This window comes from Peromyscus eremicus, chromosome 8a (assembly GCF_949786415.1).
Source record: "Peromyscus eremicus chromosome 8a, PerEre_H2_v1, whole genome shotgun sequence".
NCBI classification, from domain to species: Eukaryota; Metazoa; Chordata; class Mammalia; order Rodentia; family Cricetidae; genus Peromyscus; species Peromyscus eremicus.
This window is the reverse complement of record NC_081423.1, coordinates 49,362,127-49,381,670: the sequence shown is the minus strand read 5'-3', so window position 1 is coordinate 49,381,670 and position 19,544 is coordinate 49,362,127. Positions and strand designations below refer to the sequence as shown.

The window sequence follows — 19,544 nt, the reverse complement described above, 5'->3', positions numbered from 1 at the left end:
ACTATGGCAATGATGATGAGGAGGATGAGGAGGGCATGTGATTATAATGGTAGTAGTGATGGAGGTGGTGGTGGTAGTAGGGATGATTGCTATCCTTGTCATTTTAACACAACAGAAAATAGGAGGAAATAGATAGTGTGACCCATGAGACATGGGTAAAGGTCCATACCTGCCTTGCACGGGTCTGTACTACCTACGCCCTCACTTATCCTAGCTGAACCATCCCCAGGTTATCTTACCAACTCTAACCATTTACCAGCTGTTGAGAGGGTGCCTATCAGCTGTTGTCCACTTCTCGGGAGTCAGAAAATGGAAGGCCCTTATTTGGAAAGGTCAAGACAGGACTTCTCCCCTCTTGTTCCTAGAGTTGGGTAAAATAAGTTCAACTTGGAATTCTCGGATGCTGCCACATTCTGGTCTAGGGACACACCAATACAAGACAGTCAGGAGGAAGCGGTCTGACAACAGTTCAGGCAGAACTGGAGCTGGTAACATTTAAAATCATATAAGCATCCAAGGAGAAAATTGTGCTTAATTATTCACACAGTAATCCTGGCTGGCATATTGGTTTGGAAGCTGCACCAGCTGCTGACAGTCCTCTGCTGCCATCCCCTCCCTCTCCTCTCCACACCCTTCTGTGCTTCTCATCCCAGGAACTTCTGTAGAAGTGATTAGGCTCCAGTGTTTATATTGCTGGATATTTTCAATGTCTCTGTCAGGTTGGTCAAACAGAATTGCATACCCATTGGAGAAAATCCTCAGTGTGGCAATTGCAAGAGAAATTACCCTCTATTTTTAAAAAGCATTATACCACTTAATTCTTCTTTTCAGAATCTCCTCCTTGCTGGCTCAGTCAGTGTTCTAGACCTTGGATTATCTGAGCCTTGGGAAATATCCCACCAAGGTAAAAACATATCACCTTTAACCTATAGCCCCTGCCTTCCTCCCATATTCTTTGGTGTCCCCACTACTTGTGGTACAGGCACTGACAGGGGCTGGGCTGAGACATGAAGCAGCTAAGCAGCATACCAAGCCAGGCATGGCAACAAACACCTAAAATCCCAGCTAAGACTGTGAGTTTGAGGCCAGCCTAAACAACATAGTGAGACTCTGTCCCAACAAAACAAATAAATAACAGTCGGAAGATGTATTAACAAAGGACTTACGATATGGTTCCAAGGACTCCAGGCAAGGAACAAATGCTCCAGTCTCAGAGCCAAGAGAATGTCCCAAGTTGCACCCTCTGTAGAGGAGCTGACTCTAAAAGAATTCAGAACTGTGACAAAATGCACAAAGTGGTGATTGGGTTGTACTTCTGAAGGCCACAGGCTACAGCCTACCATTACTGTGGAATCCAGACAGTGATACATGGAATCTGGGCAGAGGTGTCATAAAAGAATGAACGGAGAATGGGCCACATCCCTAGACTGGAAGGAGTAAAGGAGTGGGGAGAAAAAAACTGAGAACATTCGCACAGATTGGGCTAGCCTGTGACCTTGGTAAATTGTATCACCTGCAAAAAGATAGGGCCATTTGCATATGTCATCCACTACGGCAGATTCAAGGCCTGAGTGGGAGGACACAGGACAGAACCATCTGAGAGTGCCAGCTTCCAGGATAGGAAAGGTTTGTTGCAAAGGTTTATCCTGTGCGATGTAGAATATCAACCTACTTGGTGCCTACAGCACCCTTCTCTCCACGCTGCGAGAATGTCTCTGGATGTCAAATACACCCGTGGGGAATGGGTGAGAATGATCCTGAGTGAGAACCACGCATCTTCAAAGCTTTACCTTTCTGTTTCTTTAATGGGCAATGGGAACTTCTTTTCTCATTGTGTAGGAAATGTTTCTGATGTATAATAAACATTCTTTTCAGAGTGAAACAAAGGACATATACATAAACACAAGTAAACCTTGCAGCGACCATCAATCACCTAAGTGATACCTTGGCATCCTAGTAGTGACTCATTGTTGTGGGCATATAACAACCACACTGCCTAGCAAGTTCTCAGAATATGTTGGGACATATTATCAGTTAACTGATGTCAGACTGAGTCGGATGAGGCCACGCTCAACCAGAGTCATGCCCCTTCTGGGAGAAGTGACTGAATACACGTGCTTTGTTTCCTGCTTGGTTTTAAGACTTGACCTGCCCCACATGGCAAATATTCGTTTTTCACCCGCACTTTTTTTTTCTGTTATCTTTTTATTTTGAGCCAATTTTAGGTTAATATGAAAGTTTCAAAAACAGTACAGTTTCTATTTGTCTCTCCCTTAGATTCCCCTGATGCTAACTTATAAAGAGAATGGTTTCTTAACCACCTTCTGCCTCACTTCCACCTCTAGAAAATTAGGGTCTAAGACCACCCATCTCAGTCTCCATAGAACTGATGGGAAGCTTTCTGCAGAATGTTCAGAATAGTGCTTGGTACTGGTCAAATGCTTCAAAAATATTAGATATGTTTTATTATTATTCATTATTCCTGATGGCTTTAAAATCTCCAGAAGTGATGCAACTTTAGATGTGTGTGTATGGAGGTGAGTTGTCGGCCTCCACCTAGCAAGACTTGCATTGAATCCTCATCTTTTCTGTGTATCTCTATTCCTCTTTGGCATCCCCAACCCTCTGGTGTTTATCCAGGCCCCTGGATCCTGATTACCATCACATCCCCCTGGTTTCTCCCAAGAATCTCAGTTGCTACAGTAAGGGAGTCAGAGCCAGTGGTGTCCTGTTTGGCACAAAGCAGGCTAGGAGAAACACCTGACAGCATCGAGGCTCCAGTGTCCCCCACATCCCCCAGCCTGCTCAGTTATTTCCCTCAAGAGCCCCCCTACAGAATTTTACACAAAAGCACAGATGCCTCCAATCCAAAGTGCGTCATAAATTCCTGCTGAGTGTGGGCTTTTCTGGGCTTCAGTGTTTGGGTAGAGAGTGCTGAGTCAGAACAAACAGCAGGAGGGTCCTAGGCTCTACCTTTGGCCTTTGCCCAAAGGTAGCACAACATCTTGTAAACGCTAATTAAACTTGCCTCCCTGTCCCTAGCCAAGGAAGTGCTCTGTATATTTTACAGATTTAGGGACTGGGAAGGAAGGAAGGATGCAAAGAGCTTTCACATGCCACCTAACTTGCAGATAGAAAGGGGAGCAAGGCAGAGCCGGGCTGGACTGTGAGCCTGGCATGAATCAGCAGAGTTCTGCCTGGATGGCCAGCATGCAGGGTGCTGGAGGCTGCCTCTGCCTGGATGGCATTGGTATTCTGCACGTAGAGAGAAGTTTCAGGTTCTCTCTAATTGCTGTGAGCTCAAATACATTCAGTCATTAGAACTTTGCTGCAGAAGAGCAGAATTCTAATTGCAAAACTGTCACATATCCTGACAATATTGTCCCCTTCCCGTTCTCTCCCACCTACACACACACACACACACACACACACACACACACACACACACACACACACACGTGCGCGCGCGCCCTCTACCCCTCCATAGCCCTTGGCAGAACTGGGCTACCCTCGGCTTTTCTAGCTGACATACTTGACAGACATAATCTAGGCTCATTTAAAACCCTGCCCTGGTTCCAACTTCAGGTTTTGCTTCCAAGAACCACATGAGGCTATAGATTTCCAGAGACATTGTGGGGCCTGACTGAGCAAAGCCAGCCTGCTGGTGTGTGCTTTTTGTCTTCTTCTATACTATAGCTGATCATTTTTGCATGTATTTCAAAGCAGAGTGTGAAAACTATATACAGCTGAGCTCCATTTCTGTCCCCTTTCTCACTTCTGTAAGAGTTAACCCAGAATGGAGCTCCGACCAGTTCAGTTTACACTAGTTAGATCAGGGTTGATGGAGGTGACCTGGAAATAATAAAAAGAGAAGACCAACATCTACAGAAGCAGGTTGACCTTTAATCAGAACAATGAAAGGCAGCAGTCTGACTGTGTGCTGAAGTATGGGGCTGGGAGGGGGTGTGCGGCGGGGGGGGGGGGGGGGGGGGTGGCCAGGGGAGGCTTGGGGATTTTATAGGGCAGAAACGGAAACTTTGGAGATAGACACTTCCATCTACAGGTCAGTTCCCCTGAAGCCTCGAAGCTGTAATACCAACAGGTCCCATGCTGGCCTGTTTATCAGGAGTGGCCCTGGTCCTAACCTGCAAAGCCTGTTGCTCAGCTCACCTGAAGATTTTGGGTTATCAGCCCTTTAACAACGCTTCAGCTAATATAGTCCTCTGGCTTCATCAGAGGCATTTGGGAAGTGGAATCTCCTTGAAAATGACACTTTTCAAACCTTAGCTTTCCTGTGCCATTCTGGCGCATGCCACCCCTTCTCATAGTCTGGATTCTCCAAGCTGTGAGGGAAGCATCATTCAGATTCCACCTGCTGGTCATGTCACTCTGGACATGCAATCTGGGGAGAGATTGGGGAGGGGGGCTTAAGCTGAGACAATAAGCACAGCTGCGGGAACAGTGCTCATATTCAAAAGTTCCACGAATGCTGCTGGTTTGTTTGGAGGGGGGGTGTTTTGTTGTTGTTGTTTTTCTGTGTGGATTTCATTATCCTTTAGAACAAGCTGGTGGGGGGGTCAGGTGCTGGCATTCTCCCCATGGCACATGCTCAAGAATCCCCAGGCATGGATTCAAATCCTGCTGCTTCAGAGAGGGGCTCTATGACTGTGGGCAAAGGACTTCACCTCTCTGAGCTTCTGTTTTATCATAGTGAAGTATAGGCAATGGATTGAAGTGTTCCCTCCATCTATCTTGATAAGATTTGAATGGCTCTCTGTGCATAAAAAATACTCAGGGCTAGGAATAAGGCCCAGGGTACAGCATTGGCACGTGCAATGGATTTGATCCCCAGCACCCTGCACCTCTCTCTCTCTCTCTCTCTCTCTCTCTCTCTCTCTCTCTCTCTCTCTCTCTCTCACACACACACACACACACACACACACACACACACACACACACACTAGCACTAGCACTAGCACTATTTTATGTGCCACTACAAGGAACCCAGATACCAAATGAAAAAAAAATCACCTGACCACTCCCATCCAAGTAGGACAGCCATATTTAGCACCCGTCAGCAAAAGCTCCAGGATGCAGGCACCATTGCCTGTCCTTCAATGTAGGGGACCACAGGACAATTTCCTGTGTTCTGTTGGGATTTCCAGCTTTAGCTACTGCCCACCACTGGAATGCTGGGAGTCCTTTTCCTCTGATCCTCCACCAGGTGAAAAGCATCCAGGATGCCATCAGAGACAGGAAGCAGAGGTTCAGCTTCCTTGGGGAGGAGATTAGCCTGGATCCTTCTGTGGGCATCTTCATCACCATGAACCCTGGCTATGCTGGCCGCACAGAACTGCCAGAGAACCTCAAGGCCCTCTTCAGGTAAGTAGCAGTATGTCTCCACACACGGACTCGCAAAGAGGAGTTTCTTGTATTTTCCTGCTAAAAGTCTAGTTTATACATTAGAGAAAAATCGCAACATTTAGAGAATAGATTTTTTTTTACCCACTGACACTCCATTGGAGAAAATTGACTTCTCTTTGCCATCAAGGTCAGTCATAAACAGCCTCTTGCTTGTGGGCGGGACCCTGTGTCTAGTTCAGTCTATCCAGGCTGGGTTCCTGTGAGGTCTTGTGTATGCTGCCAGTTGTCTCTATGAGTTCATGTGTGTGTCAGTTCTGTTGTGTTAGGGGAGGGAAAACATGATCAAAATATATGTATGATAAATTTCATAAAATGTGTAAATGCTTTAAAATTAAAAAAGCAGATTTTTAAAGATCTTTTACTATAATGGCAGCATCAGTAAAATTAAAAAACTAAATTTTTTTAGTTTTTTTTGGTTTTTCAAGACAGGGTTTCTCTGTGTAGTTTTGCGCCTTTCCTAGAACTCACTTTGTAGACCAGGCTGGCCTCGAACTCACAGAGATCTGCCTCCTGAGTGCTGGGATTAAAGGCGTGCGCCACCATCGCCTGGCAGTAAAATCATTCTTGGCTCAACTGTGGATCATTCAGTTACATATGTATAGATTAATTTTATTTTATGTACTTGCAATGTACATTTGTGACTTGTGTACAAATTCATTATTTATTTTTTATCCCCTAGCCTATCATAAATATTTTCTCCTATTGGGTATTTTTAATAAATCTCATTCCATGGCTACATATTTTTCTATCAAGTACATGGTCCACGGTGTAATTAACTAGCCCCTCATGGCTGAATATTAAGAGTATTTCTAGCATTTAAAATAAATTCATACATAATTCTGTAATGTACTTTTTTTTATATATAAATCTTTTCTCTGTATGCATGATTATTTTGTTTGGCTCGCTTCCCAGAGCGGAATTATGGAGTTAACGAGCAGGAACATTTTTAAGGCTTTTGATACACATTGCCAAATTACTTTCTAAAAAGCTCAGTGTCAAATTACATCCTGGTAAAGACACGTAGAAACACCTCTTTTATTTCACCCTTGCCACCCTTGCGTATGGCAATGTTTTTAGATCTTTAGGTATATATTTTATAAGGAAACACAAACGTCTTTCCTAGCAAGAGTTAGAGTTTGCAATCTTTTTTCAGACAAGAGAAGTTGGCCCAACAAGGAGAAACCTGAAGGATGTTTCCTGCTTTTGCATCTTCTGCTTATTAAACTTCTTCCTAGGAGAGATAGTGGGAAGTGTGACAATATTATCTGTCTCGTTTGGCAGCTGGGTAGCAGTGCCCTCTCCAGGAGAGGTGGAGTCAACGCTGTGATAGCCAGTCAGGCTACCAGGCAGCCCCTGGCTGTCTCAGTCTCTCCTGGACTTGGGGTTTTAATTTTTTGTTTGCTTACTGCCTTGATTTTAAAAAAGGGTCCCCACTGTGCAGCCCAGGCTGGCCTGGGACCGGGGATCCTGTTTGCCTCAGCCTCCTGAGTGCTGGGACTGTGGGACACATCTGGCCCAGCCTCTGACTTCAGTCACTCCTGTGGTTGCAACTCTCTGTGTCATACGAATGTTGGTGTGTCCTTACTCAAGCAGCTCCTACTTGAACCAAAAACCATTGAAACATGAGCAGAACACTGACTGCAGTGTTGACTGTTTACCCAGAGTATTAGGTAAGGCATGTGCGACAGACACAGGCAGGCTATCACCCAGGTAGGAATTGTTCCTCATGTTTTCTTCCTAAATTTCAAGTAATCTTAGTCTGGGTCATGTGCAATAGCAAACTGCTGTTGACTAGCTCATCTAAACAATGGACACTTCTCAGGATGCTTGAAGCCAGACGTCCAAGGTCAGAGGGCCAGATGGTCAAGTTCTAGGATGGCTTCCTTCCAAGTTGCAAGGGATGGTTACCTCACAGTATATTCTTCTGTGGCAGGGAGCCAGCAAGCTTACTCTCGGACTTCATCCTCTTCCCGAGGCCTCATTCTCATGACCTCCACCTCCTGATCCCATCACACTAGGTCTTTCCATAAAAATTTTAGGGATATACAATCATTTAGACTCTGGCAGTGTATACTATACTCATAAAAGAAAGTTGGGAAAGAATAAGAACGTTATTTTTGAGTTATCTATTTTTATTTGAGGTGTATGAGTTTGCCTGCACATATGTATGTGTGCCACATGCATGCTTGCTACTCATGGAGGCCAGAAAAGGACATTGTATCTTCCGGGACTACGGTGACAGGTGGTTGTTTGTGGCCGTGTGGGAGCTTGGAACCAAACCCAAGTCCTTTGTCAGAATAGCAAGGGATCTTAAGCATCAGACCCATCTCTCCAGTCCTGAGAAAGATATTTTTAAAGCATTAAGATGAACATCTATTTTACACTTAATTCTCACAAAGGCCCTGTGACACATAGATACTATTCGTTTCCTCCATGTACTGTGAGATGACAGTTGGAGTCCCTGGTTAGTAAACACCAGAGCTGGAGTTTGAACCAAGAGTCTGGGCTCATTGCAGTCCAGTCCTGTTATCTAGAGGCAATCCTGTAACCACTTGACATTTTTCTTCCTATGCTGTGTTAGCATTCATTTTTCAAAGCTGGGAACTGGCCATATTATTTAATATACTGCTTTCATTAATTAATATTTTCCCATGCCACTTACTAATCTTCCTTCTGCAGCATCATTTTTCACAGCCGCATTAAATTCTGTTGATATCCTCATGTTCAGACTGCCAAATAATTTCGAGAATTTAAATATTTGGTGGCTCCTTCGATTCTGAGTGCAGTATAAAACATTTCAAAGGACAATATGTACTTGAATTATTTTGAAAAATAAATGTTATCAATACAGGGAAAATGCAATTAAAGAGACGAAACAGGCTGGGGAAATAGCTCAGCCAGTAAAGTGCTTGCCAGGCAAACACAAGGATGTGTGTTCAGTCTAGTTTTTCAAAGCTGGGTGTGGTGTCTAGCTCTTGTCATTCCTGTGAGGGGGAGAAGGACACAGGTATCTTTCTGGGTTTTGCTGGCCAGCTGGTCTACCTGAATCAATAAGTTGCAAGCCCGTGACAGGCGTTGTCTCAACAAGCTGGGTGGCTTCTGAGGAACAGCATTCAAGTTTACCTTTTGGCACACGCATACACTACACATACATACAACAATAAGTTCCCATAACATACCAAATAAATAAAGTTTTAACAAATCATATATATTTCCAGAGAGAGGAAAACCACAGTAAATTCTCACATAGAGATGAAAATCTCAGATCTTCTGCTTTTTTGTGTATGCTACCCTGTGTCAAGATGGTGCTGATTGGTACCTACCTGGTACTTAGCATTGGAAACTTAATTTTTTTATACAAATGAGTGCAAAATAAACCATGGATATCCAGAGGACATCCCCACCTTGAGAAGATGGAGCAGGGGAATGCTCTGATTCCAGCAGACACCCAGGGAGAGACTCCATTCTCCAATCTTAGCTCCTAGCCTATTTTAGACGATTTGCTGTGTTAACCCTTGCCTTGCCTGAGGCACATTGACCCCCAAAATAGGAGACCTGAGCTGTAGCTCCAACTCAGCCCCCTCCTGCTGATATTACTCACCACTTTGGGTAGGAGGCTCACTCCCTTTATCCTTAGTTAACCATCTCAGATTTGGAAGTGTGAGATGCAATGATTACAACAGTCCTTCTGTGAACCTTCGGCCTGGAAGGCAGCTCTTTGTGTGATCGCAGCCAGCATGCATTGTCCTGCAGTCTCCCCTTCAAGTCAGTTTCTCAGCCTCTGTCTCTCTGCCTCCAGGCCTTGCGCAATGGTAGTTCCAGACTTTGAGCTGATCTGTGAGATTATGCTGGTAGCAGAAGGATTCATTGAAGCCCGATTGCTGGCCAGAAAGTTCATCACCCTTTACCAGCTGTGCAAAGAACTTCTCTCCAAACAGGTAGGATCTCTCTGGAGGCCGAGGACCAAGCACCCACCACGCTGTGGCCCAACTCGAAACCAATGAACTAGAGCTTTCTTACAGAGTCTGGGCTGAGAAGCCATAACAAAAGCTCTAAGTTCTTCACTAAGACTTTGTGTTCAGCTTTCAGCTCAGCACTCTTTCAAAGTCTTTGAGGTCCAAATTATTTTTAAATAGTTAATAACCTTTCTCAGACAAGTGTCCCCTGAGAAACATGGCAATGGTAAGTGACAATCCCTGGAGGGAATGGTCTCTGAAGGGACATGAGATGGGCTGGGTGCTGGAAGTGATTTAGGATAACAGCTCCATGCTCCTCCCCAGTAATGCAACTTTAAAAGGCCTTCTGCTGAAGGCACACCAGGGAAACAGCACCTTAGTGAGGTCAGTACTCTGTGTGGATGATTTCTTGGTGTCAAGGACAATGAACAGAACTTCCTAGGACTCTTACCAGTGGAGGTTCACACTCCCTTTGGGGTCATCTTTCTAAATCACTGTCATGGACTCTGTCTGCCCTATGACATTTACAAGAAAGAGGAATCTTGTTTGCTCAACACTTTTTCATTGTGTCCTCTCTCCATTCTCTGTCACCACTGACTTCCAGGCCTGTGACTTCTGGGCTCAGAATTCTGTCACAAATCTCTCTCTGTGTCCAAACATATATTGTCAGTGGTGGACCCAACCATTCTCCCTACATCTAAAGAGTACCTCCACTCAGCATGTTCAAGCTGCTCTTCCCTGCCAGCTCTCACCAGAGCTTTCTTTCCCTGCTGTTCTAGACACAGTATGTGACGCCATCATTTACTGCTTGCTAAAGGGGTGGGGGGCAACAAGATTCATCCCTGACACTTTCTTCTCCCTCCTGAACCTAATCATTAACAAACTGTAGGTGGACTTTTCTGTCCCACCAGCCACTCCCCAAATAACCACACAGAGACTTATTATTAATTATAAATACTCAGCTGATAGCTTGGGCTTGTTTTAAGCTAGCTCTTATAACTTAAATTAACCCATTTCTATTAATCTATGTGCTGCTCTGAGGCTCCATTACCTCACATGTGTACTTCCCATCCTGCTCACTCTGAGTCTCATGATGTCTCCTCTGACTCTGCCTTTCTTCTCCCTAGCATTCTCTCTGCCCCAAAAATCCTGCTAGTCATCAGCCAATCAGCTTTTTATTAACAATGAGAGCAACATGTATTCACAGTGTACAAAAGGATTATGCCATAGTAACAAAGTGGTATTGATTCTACTTTCTGGAGTCACCTTGTGATGATGGTTCATCTTGACATTCCTGAGAAGAGAGAATCTCAATTGAGGAACTTCCTCCGTCAGACTGACCTGTGGACATGTCTGTGGGGCATTTTCTTGATTGATAATTGATATAGGAGGGCCTAGGTCGTTGTGGGCAGTACCATCCCTAGGTGGATAGACCTGAGCTATGGAAGAAAGAGAGCCCAATGTGCGCCTGGAAACAGATTAGTAAGTGGCTCTCAGTGATTTCTGCTTCAAGATCCTTGCTCGATTTCCCCTCTTGGCTTCTCTCAATGATGAATTGTAGTCTGTAAGCTAAAATAAACCTTTTCTCCCCAAGTTGCTTTTGATCATAGTGTTTATCAAAGCAGCAGAACACCAACTAGCACTAACTAGCACTAACTAGTACTAACTAGATCACCCATGCTTCTCTGTACTCACTGCTGCTGCTCTAGTTACAAATACCCATGTCTCTTAGTTAAACTCTTACTCCTGCCTCTGGAATAATTTTTGCTACTGGTGATTCAGCTTCCTCCACCCATTCTTGAGATACCAGCTAAAGTAATTGTTTTCAAATCCTCCTCACTGCTCTTAGCATCAAGACAAACCTCTGGTCCCTCTGCTCAAGGCCGTAGAGCTCTGCGCTCTACCTTCTTCAACAGCTCATGCCTATGGTTCTCATGCTGTATTCTACCTGCCTAAGTCTCCTTGGAGTTCCTTGAGATAAATGATCCTCTCATCCCGAGCCTGTGGACACCTGTTCCTTGGCCCTTGACTACAGTGCTCCCTCGTCTGGGCCTAACTGATTTCTACTCCTTCCAATGCTCTCTAAATGCCTTTCCTTCAGGACTATCTCTGGTCCCTCAGCCCCCAGGTACAGCCACTGCATCTTTTGTCTCCATTGCACATAGGGTTTTTCCCTTTGTAGCATTTATCACAACTAATTATTTAGTTGATCTAGTATGAAACAAGTGATAAAGTGGAGACTTGAACCAAGATCTGCAGAATTTCAAACTGTATTCTAAACTACCACCTCCCCTCACCATGCTGTGAGCCCTGGTGTCAGTTTTATGATCCATTTGCCCCAGAATCTACTATCAGTACTGGTGATACTGTGGAACTCTTACAATATTTTGTAGTGTTGGGAATCAAACCTAGGAGCTTGCGTATGGTAGGCAATATTTCTGCCGTTAAGTTATGATCCCAGCCTCAGGGAGTATACTTTTTTTTTTTAAACTATTTTCAGTGAGTTTGGAGTCATCCAAGGAAAATCTTATAAGCTCATCATGGACCTTCTCTAACAGCTAAGCTGCTCTCTCCTTAACAGCCCTCCCACCCTCTGAATATACGAGGAACAACCAGATCAATTTGAAAATGGTTCTTGTTTATCCCCCAGAGCCCCATCCCATTGAATGTTCTGTGTCTGCTTTACCATCATAGCTGGAAAAATACAGGCGATGCCAGATCAGGAACATAGTGTTCAGAGACCTGGTCACTCACCCTCCACCTGAGCTTCAGTAGTGACCTATAGCACGTTCTGTGTGTAATTGTGTGGCCCATGCATATGATGCTCCACATCCAAGCAACCCTGGCCTCAACTGTGCTGTCTTCCCCTAGGATCACTATGACTGGGGGCTGCGGGCCATCAAGTCTGTACTTGTGGTAGCAGGCTCCCTGAAACGAGGAGACCCGGACCGACCAGAGGACCAAGTCTTGATGCGCTCCTTGAGAGATTTCAACATCCCCAAGATTGTGACAGATGACATGCCGGTGTTCATGGGTCTGATTGGTGACCTCTTTCCTGCTCTGGATGTCCCTCGGAGGAGAGACCTGACCTTTGAAGCTGTGGTTCGGAAAGCAATCTTGGACCTTAAGCTCCAGGCTGAGGACAACTTTATGCTCAAGGTACATGAGGCTTTCCCTTACAAGCTTTTTTTGGTCTCTGAATTCTTTTCTTGGACCATGAGTTGTACTTCATCCTTCATCCAAATGGAATCTTAGCTGGTACAGATTTAGATCCGGTAAGAGGTGCCTCAATTCACTTACTAGTTCTTTCCTGGGAGGCCACAATGTGGAATGACAGTGTGGAGGACAAGAGAAAGAGGGAATCCCTGCCATTGGCATCGATAGAAAATGAACTGTTTGGTGCTAAAGACATTAAGGAGGAGAAGCTTGCTAGTGTCCTTAAGAACCAGTTTGTGCTCTGCTGCCGAAGGTTGTGAAGGGCACACGGAGAGTCTGGGAAACCATCCCCTTCACATTCAAACAGTGGATTAATGAGGAAGGTTCCATCTGGGTCTGATCTCTAATTGATATAAAAATAGTCTCCAACAGAACAGGACCTGCCTCTCTAATGAGGAAGCCCAGCGCCCGGTTGAAGCCTACAAAGCCAGACTGACAATGAGGCAAGGCGGTAACGCATAGGCATGAACTGTTGCCGCCACTGGGTTAGGGACAAGATTCATAGCTGACTTTCAAAGGACTTGGAGCACAGAGTTTTCTGCATGTCTTATGGCCCACACCAATCCTGGTTTTCCCTGAGTCTGTTGTTTTCGCATGTGATTTTGTAGAATGTGGTGGTTACAGGGTGTGTGTCATGTAGAGATGCTAGGGATGACTGCATGGGAACAGGGTTAGCTTGCATCAGAAGACAGTTGCCACAAAGAACAACCAAAGCTTCTGAGTACAAAGACATAGTTTACTCTTCCTGTCAAATAATAGGTGTGTGAAACACACGGGCATCACTTTAGAGTTCGCACGTGGGTTTTATATTCTGTCTCACATTTAATTTCCTCAACTACCTAAAGCAGAAGAAACACTTCATAGGTGGGAAAATGAGCCTCTACAGCACAGTACAGGAAGGCATTTTATGAGGGAGGAAGTGTGACCCGTGAAGGCATGTACGGTAAAGGAATTTCTAACACACAATATGCTCACTGGTGGAGATTAAGCCCTGATTATATAAAGACAAATTTAAGAGTAAATTGGCACATACCCTTTCCATTGCAAATAAGATGTATATCTTTATTGCTAGAATTTCCTTTTACAGAGGAAAGGAAAGCATGACCTTCCCCTTTGCAGCAAGTTGATCCATCCCCATTCACCATCTCCTGCCTTCCAAGTTCAATGGACAGACTGACTTTTGAAGTAAAGAAAGGCAAGATAGCCTTCTATTTAGGGTAAAGGGGATCAACACAGGGGTGCGTGCAGGAAACATAGAGGTTGTACAGGCAACAGCAGGAAGGCCAGTGATGCCAAAGGAAAGGGCATTGAGGTGACGGGAGCTGGGGCAAAGGATTGCAGGAAGATTGGAGTGACAGCCTGGGGCCATGATAGAGAAGGCTCTGAATGTCAGGCTGAGCATGTTCCCCTTCAAATGGCTAATCTCTTCAAAGAGATGAGTGAAACTCAGTGAGGTTCATACAATACTTCTAACTAAAGATGTTGCCTTAAAATCAGGGCAGGTCCTGTCTTTCTAGGCTCTCTGAGGTCTGGTCAGGGCATCTAGCCCCCCAAACCCTGCCAGTTCTCCATATTTTTTTCCTTCTAGAAGCCTATCTGTCTTTTTATCAGGTGGATGGCATTCTGTTTTCTTTCCCCACCCCACTTCCACAGCTGCTTCTGATAAGATGGAGTCTCTCTGCTAAAGGTCCTTGCATGAGAAGAGAGCTCTCCATACCCACTTTATATTTGCCTTTCCACTTCAGCTTCTGAAAACTAATTCCCCCAAAAACTGTCTCCTGGAGCCCTTGTTGAATCCCGTGATCCCTTAAAAAAATCTGTATTTTAATGACTTAAAGGCAAAGAAAATAGCTCATAGAACTATAGAAAGTGAGAAATGGACAACCCAACAATTTTCTGAAAATACAGCAGAAGTATCAGATCCAGCAGACTAGAGGGGATTGTGGGATTGGGATACCCTTAGACAGAGCTTCTTTGGGGGGAAACATCCTACATCTGAGAAGTGATGTGTCCAGCCTAGAAGAACTCAGCACTGAGGAGAGTGAACATTGCAGGGTCAGTCAGAGATGCATCCTGATGGAGTTTCAAGGGTCGGGAGCAAAGAAAGGAAGTTTTCCAGCTGGGTGGTAGAAGTAGTACAGTTGACTCAGGGACTTCAAAGATCAAGGGCATAACACCTACATTGTCTCAGGCCTGATGAAGGCCAGCATGGTGGGTAGCAATGGCGGAAGTGTGTTCTGAAGCAAGCAAACAACATCTCAATACCAAGCCAGGGAGAGCTGAGTGGGCACATGCAGGAGTCTCCTTTCAACACTTGTCACATAAGAAACAGAGTCTCATAAGAAACCCTAGTCCTTCTGATAGCATGTCCCCAAGTGACCTAAGAGTCACTCACTAGGCCCCACCCCTTTAAAGCCTTGGTGTCCTTTAGTGAGCCAGCAATCAAATAGTAAGACAGAAAAGTAGCAATACTGTCAAGAGCTGGGATACAGGAAGGGTACCTTGTAAGAGAAGGCAAAAAGATGGAAACCAGCATCAGAAAGGAGCTGCATGTCATTGTGGGAAATGTGCACATTGAGGGATGAGATATGAGAGGTGTCTAGTTTGGCCAGATTGCCAAAGGGACTTTAAGCCAGTCTGACTTAGACTTCATCTCCAAAGCTATAAGTAGCTACTTAAGGGGCAGAAGGATGACAATAGCTTGATTACCTACAAGCCTGTTTGTTGTTTGGGGCCTTAATTTAGTGTCTAACTGGCTGCACAGTAGTTTGATGCAACCACTGTCTCCACGAAGTTTTCTGACTCCATCCTCCCCCAAACCACCCAGCCAACCACATCACATTCCATCATACTACAAACCTTCATTTAAGCTGTCATCCTCCTGCCTCCATTTCCCCAAAATATCCCTCCTGTGCATATTCTCGACAAACTCCTGTTCACCTGTGGAGATCTGTTTCAAAGGCCCCTTTCTCTGGAAAGCTTTTCTTATTCTTGTTGTCTTCAAGATCAGTGATTCCCACAGCATCTTGTAAATACATGTGTTATAGCATTATCAGCTCGTACTGTGATTTCCCAACAAGACTTTCTTCCCTATCAGATTATGGAAGCATATTGGAATACCCTCCTACCTGGTACCTTCTTAGAACTAAGTCGGCCAATGATGCCTACTTGGGTGAAAGAGGGACATGTGAATAAGTGAACTGTGATGCTCCTGCATTTTAGATCCCACCATGTTTGTGATAAATACTGTCCGTTTTTGACTTCAGCCCTCACTTCACACACCAGCCTTGCTCACCAAAGAGCAGGTGGATGTGCACGACAACCTGTCCCTCCAGCTGTTTTTCCTCCTCCCAGGTGGTCCAGCTGGAAGAGCTCCTAGCCGTGAGGCACTCCGTGTTCGTGGTGGGTGGCGCTGGCACTGGCAAGTCACAGGTACTGAGGTCTTTACACAAGACCTATCAGGTCATGAAACGTCGCCCGGTGTGGACTGACCTCAACCCCAAAGCTGTCACAAATGATGAACTCTTCGGCATCATCAATCCGGCCACTCGAGAATGGAAGGATGGTAAGAATGAGAGTCTCTAAGACAAAGTCTTTTCTATCCATAGTGCCCCTGTCAGGCTCAAAGGTCAAAGGGTAAGCTGGAAAGGAGAGGATACTGAGCTGGGGACAGGACACCAAAGAAGATTAGAGGAGCATCGGAAAGGAAGAAGCCACTTTGGGCTGAGAGGAGAACCCTAGCTTTGCAAATGTCTCTCCCACCGAGAACTCTCCTAGCCCCCTTTCATAAAGGTCCTTAAAGTAGGTAAGGTATATGGCACAACCCAGAGTGGCTGCATTGCCTTGCATGGACTCAAGGGATATGTAAGGAAGGGAAGTTCATGACTCATTCTTAAAGTATGGCACCAGCCAGCATCCCCTAGCAGTGATGGAGAGGGTGCCTGCTGTGCACTGGAGTCTGGACCTGGTCCCTGGTGATGCAGGGGATGACCTCTCCACCCTAGAAGGGTTTGTAGGTTCATGTTGCCTTCCATACAATGCAGAGGACCCCAAACCCACAAGCCCTGTGGTCTAGGTGAGGAAATGTCAGACTCTCCTAATGGCTCAGTGTCTGACTTCCTCAGAGCCAAACGGTCTGATCTCCTCTAAGAGTTTCAATCAGAGGTCCAGAACAGGTTACTGAGCTGCATCTCTGACTTTCATTTCCCTGTCAGTAGTACTTTCCTCTGTTAGCGCTCTGCCTCTTGTGTTTGGTTTCCCTTTGTTATTTTGTATCAGTGTATAAGAGTTCATATATGCATCCATAAGCCACAAAGGCAGCTCTATTCGTGACATGCTATGTGTGTTGTGTTGCTAATGCTGTCTCCTATCATGTATCTATAGAACTTCATGCTGCATCTTACCATGCATTTTTTTCCAAAGGAAATAATGTGTGTCTCGCTCTTTCAGCAGCTGGGATTCCTGTTCATTTATAACTCTGTCTAATTTTCAGCTGCAGCTATAGGATCATAAATTTGTTCAATAAGGATTATTTTACATTAACATTTTTTAACCCATCTGGAATTTATTTGGTGGCTTAGTATGAGGTAGTGTAGAAAAGTCAGCTTTATTTCCTTCCAGATGGGCAATTGATTATGCCAGTACCATTTATTAAATAACCCATTCTTTCCATCTGAGCCTAAACACCAGCTTGCCGGGTATTGAACCCATGCACACTGAGCTCTGACTCCAGGGTTTCCAGTCTGTTCCACTCTCATATTCCCTGTTCCTAAACTAGTTTCATTCTGTGTCAGTCACAGCTGTTTTGAAGCATAGTTTACAATCTAACGAGGCACATCGACCCTAATTCTTAAGTACTTTTGTTTTGTTTTGTTTTTTGAGACAGGGTTTCTCTGTGTAGCCCTGGCTGTCCTAGAACTCACTCTGTAGATCAGGCTGGCCTTGAACTCAGAGATCCTCCTGCCTCTGCCTCATGAGTGCTGGGATTAAAGGCATGCACCACCACTGCCTGGCTGTAACTTTCTGGGATACTCTCAGGCACTTTATTTTCCCATATTAAATTTGAGCTTGATATTATAATTGAACATTTTAAACTTTGCTATAATCTTAATTAAAACTATATTAAATTTACACATTATGTTTGGGGAAACTGGCAGAGAGAATATAGTAATCAAGAATTTGTATTCACTAAACAGCACAATTTTAAAGCAAATGAAATATAGCCTTTTAGAAATTTTTAGAATTTGCTAAAGATGTAGTGGGCTATTCTTCTATACACTTTTTCAAAATCATAAGGTTCCAATAGAGAGAAAAGGAAGTGTACACACAGAATTCTCAGATACATCATTGAATTCAAAATGATACATAATTATTCAACTTTGCATTCCACAAATAGCAAATATTCCTTTCTTGTTTGGTTCATGGTCTAGTTTCAAAAGTTTAAAATTCAGTTGGCTTCAGAGAAAGGTATATTGAAACCCAAGGTCTCATTTTATAGGCCACATCCTCTGATAAAGTGACAGAATTAGAATTAACTAGCAAGAAAATAACTCCAAACAATCTCTTACTTGAAAATCAGGAATGTTCTCTGTATCAGAAGGAAAATCGAAGTGAAAGCCATGGAAGAACCAATAAACAGGATGTTTCACACAGTCTGTAGAATCTTTTGAATCTGCAGATCCAAAGCCTAGAAGGACATTAAACTCTATCAAAAAAGTAAACTGGAAATAGAGGAAGTTGTTATCCATATTGAGCAATTAAACTATCCCTGAGGGAGGTGAAACTAATAAAGTCTGAAATTAGTCAGAAGGAAACAAACCAACCAACAGAAACAAACATAGAAAAGATGATGCTCAATATTGGTTCTATGTAAAGATCAATAAGTTCATTGTGAGCATTCTTGGTGGGGGAAACAGTATATACTATGCGTGTGCATGTGTAAAAAGAAGGTGTGTGTGTGTGTGTGTGTGTGTGTGTGTGTGTGTGTGTGTGTGTGTTTTCACAAAGAGAAAGAACAGGTCTGAAGAAATAGTTCAGTCATCAAAGTGAGCAAGGGGCCCTGAGATACATCCTTAGAATCCACATAAAAATGTCAGACACTGACTCATGCTTGTAATCCTAATGCTGGGGAGGAGGAGAGATCCCTGGGCCTCTGCTAGTTACTTTACCTAGCTTACTTAATGAGCTACAGGCTGGGGAGAGACTTGGTCTCAAAGAAAAGTGGATAGCACCTAAAAGGAGCATCTAAGGTTACCCTGTGTTCTCCACACACATCTGTACATATATGAACATGCTCCTCCACACATATCTGCCCATATATGAACATGCTCCTGCACACACATCTGCACATGTATGAACATGCTCAAATAACTTTTAAGAAAATGGTAACGGAGCAGTAGAAATAAGATTTAAAGAGACTGTTTGAGCAGATGACACAGTATCTGAAATTGATGAAACTGATGACACCTAACAAAATGTAAACTAGAAATATTCCCTCCATAGCAAGCAAGGAACCTGAGGAAATGTGAAAATGAAAATGTAAAGGAGGTAGAAGAACAAAAAGAAATGATTTCAAACCATAAAAAGCCACTCAGGAATCATTTTGTAGATCCAGAATAATTTTGATAACCAGCTTTTATGTGGAATCAAAGAAAACCACTATCTTATTGCTATGGATGCAAAAATTCTAAATCAAATAACAGTAACTAGACTCTAGCCATCTCAAAAGAATAGTTGAGTTTTATCGGATATAATGTCCTCTCGGAGTATACAGGCCAGTCAATTGTTCTTATAAAACAATTCATTATAAAGCAAAAAGCGTTGGCAAACTAGAAGAGAAAATAAATTGATTGATAAATACAGACTAAAAGTTCAGTAGCCACTTCTAGAAAGTTCTAGGTGAAATGGGATCAGATGGGAAACCCCCCTACGATGAAGACCACACCAAAA

The 19,544-nt window shown here is 44.0% G+C and overlaps 1 protein-coding gene across 1 annotated transcript in view; it reads left to right on the top strand.

The window, feature by feature from the left end:
* Positions 1-19,544, top strand: part of Dnah9 (dynein axonemal heavy chain 9) — a 346,197-nt gene that overhangs the window by 122,435 nt on the left and 204,218 nt on the right. Inside the window, exons 29-32 of the mRNA XM_059270927.1 lie at positions 5,225-5,382; positions 9,224-9,362; positions 12,252-12,539; positions 15,951-16,161. Coding sequence (XP_059126910.1) covers positions 5,225-5,382; positions 9,224-9,362; positions 12,252-12,539; positions 15,951-16,161 — 796 coding nt within the window. The remainder of the gene's footprint in view (positions 1-5,224; positions 5,383-9,223; positions 9,363-12,251; positions 12,540-15,950; positions 16,162-19,544) is intronic.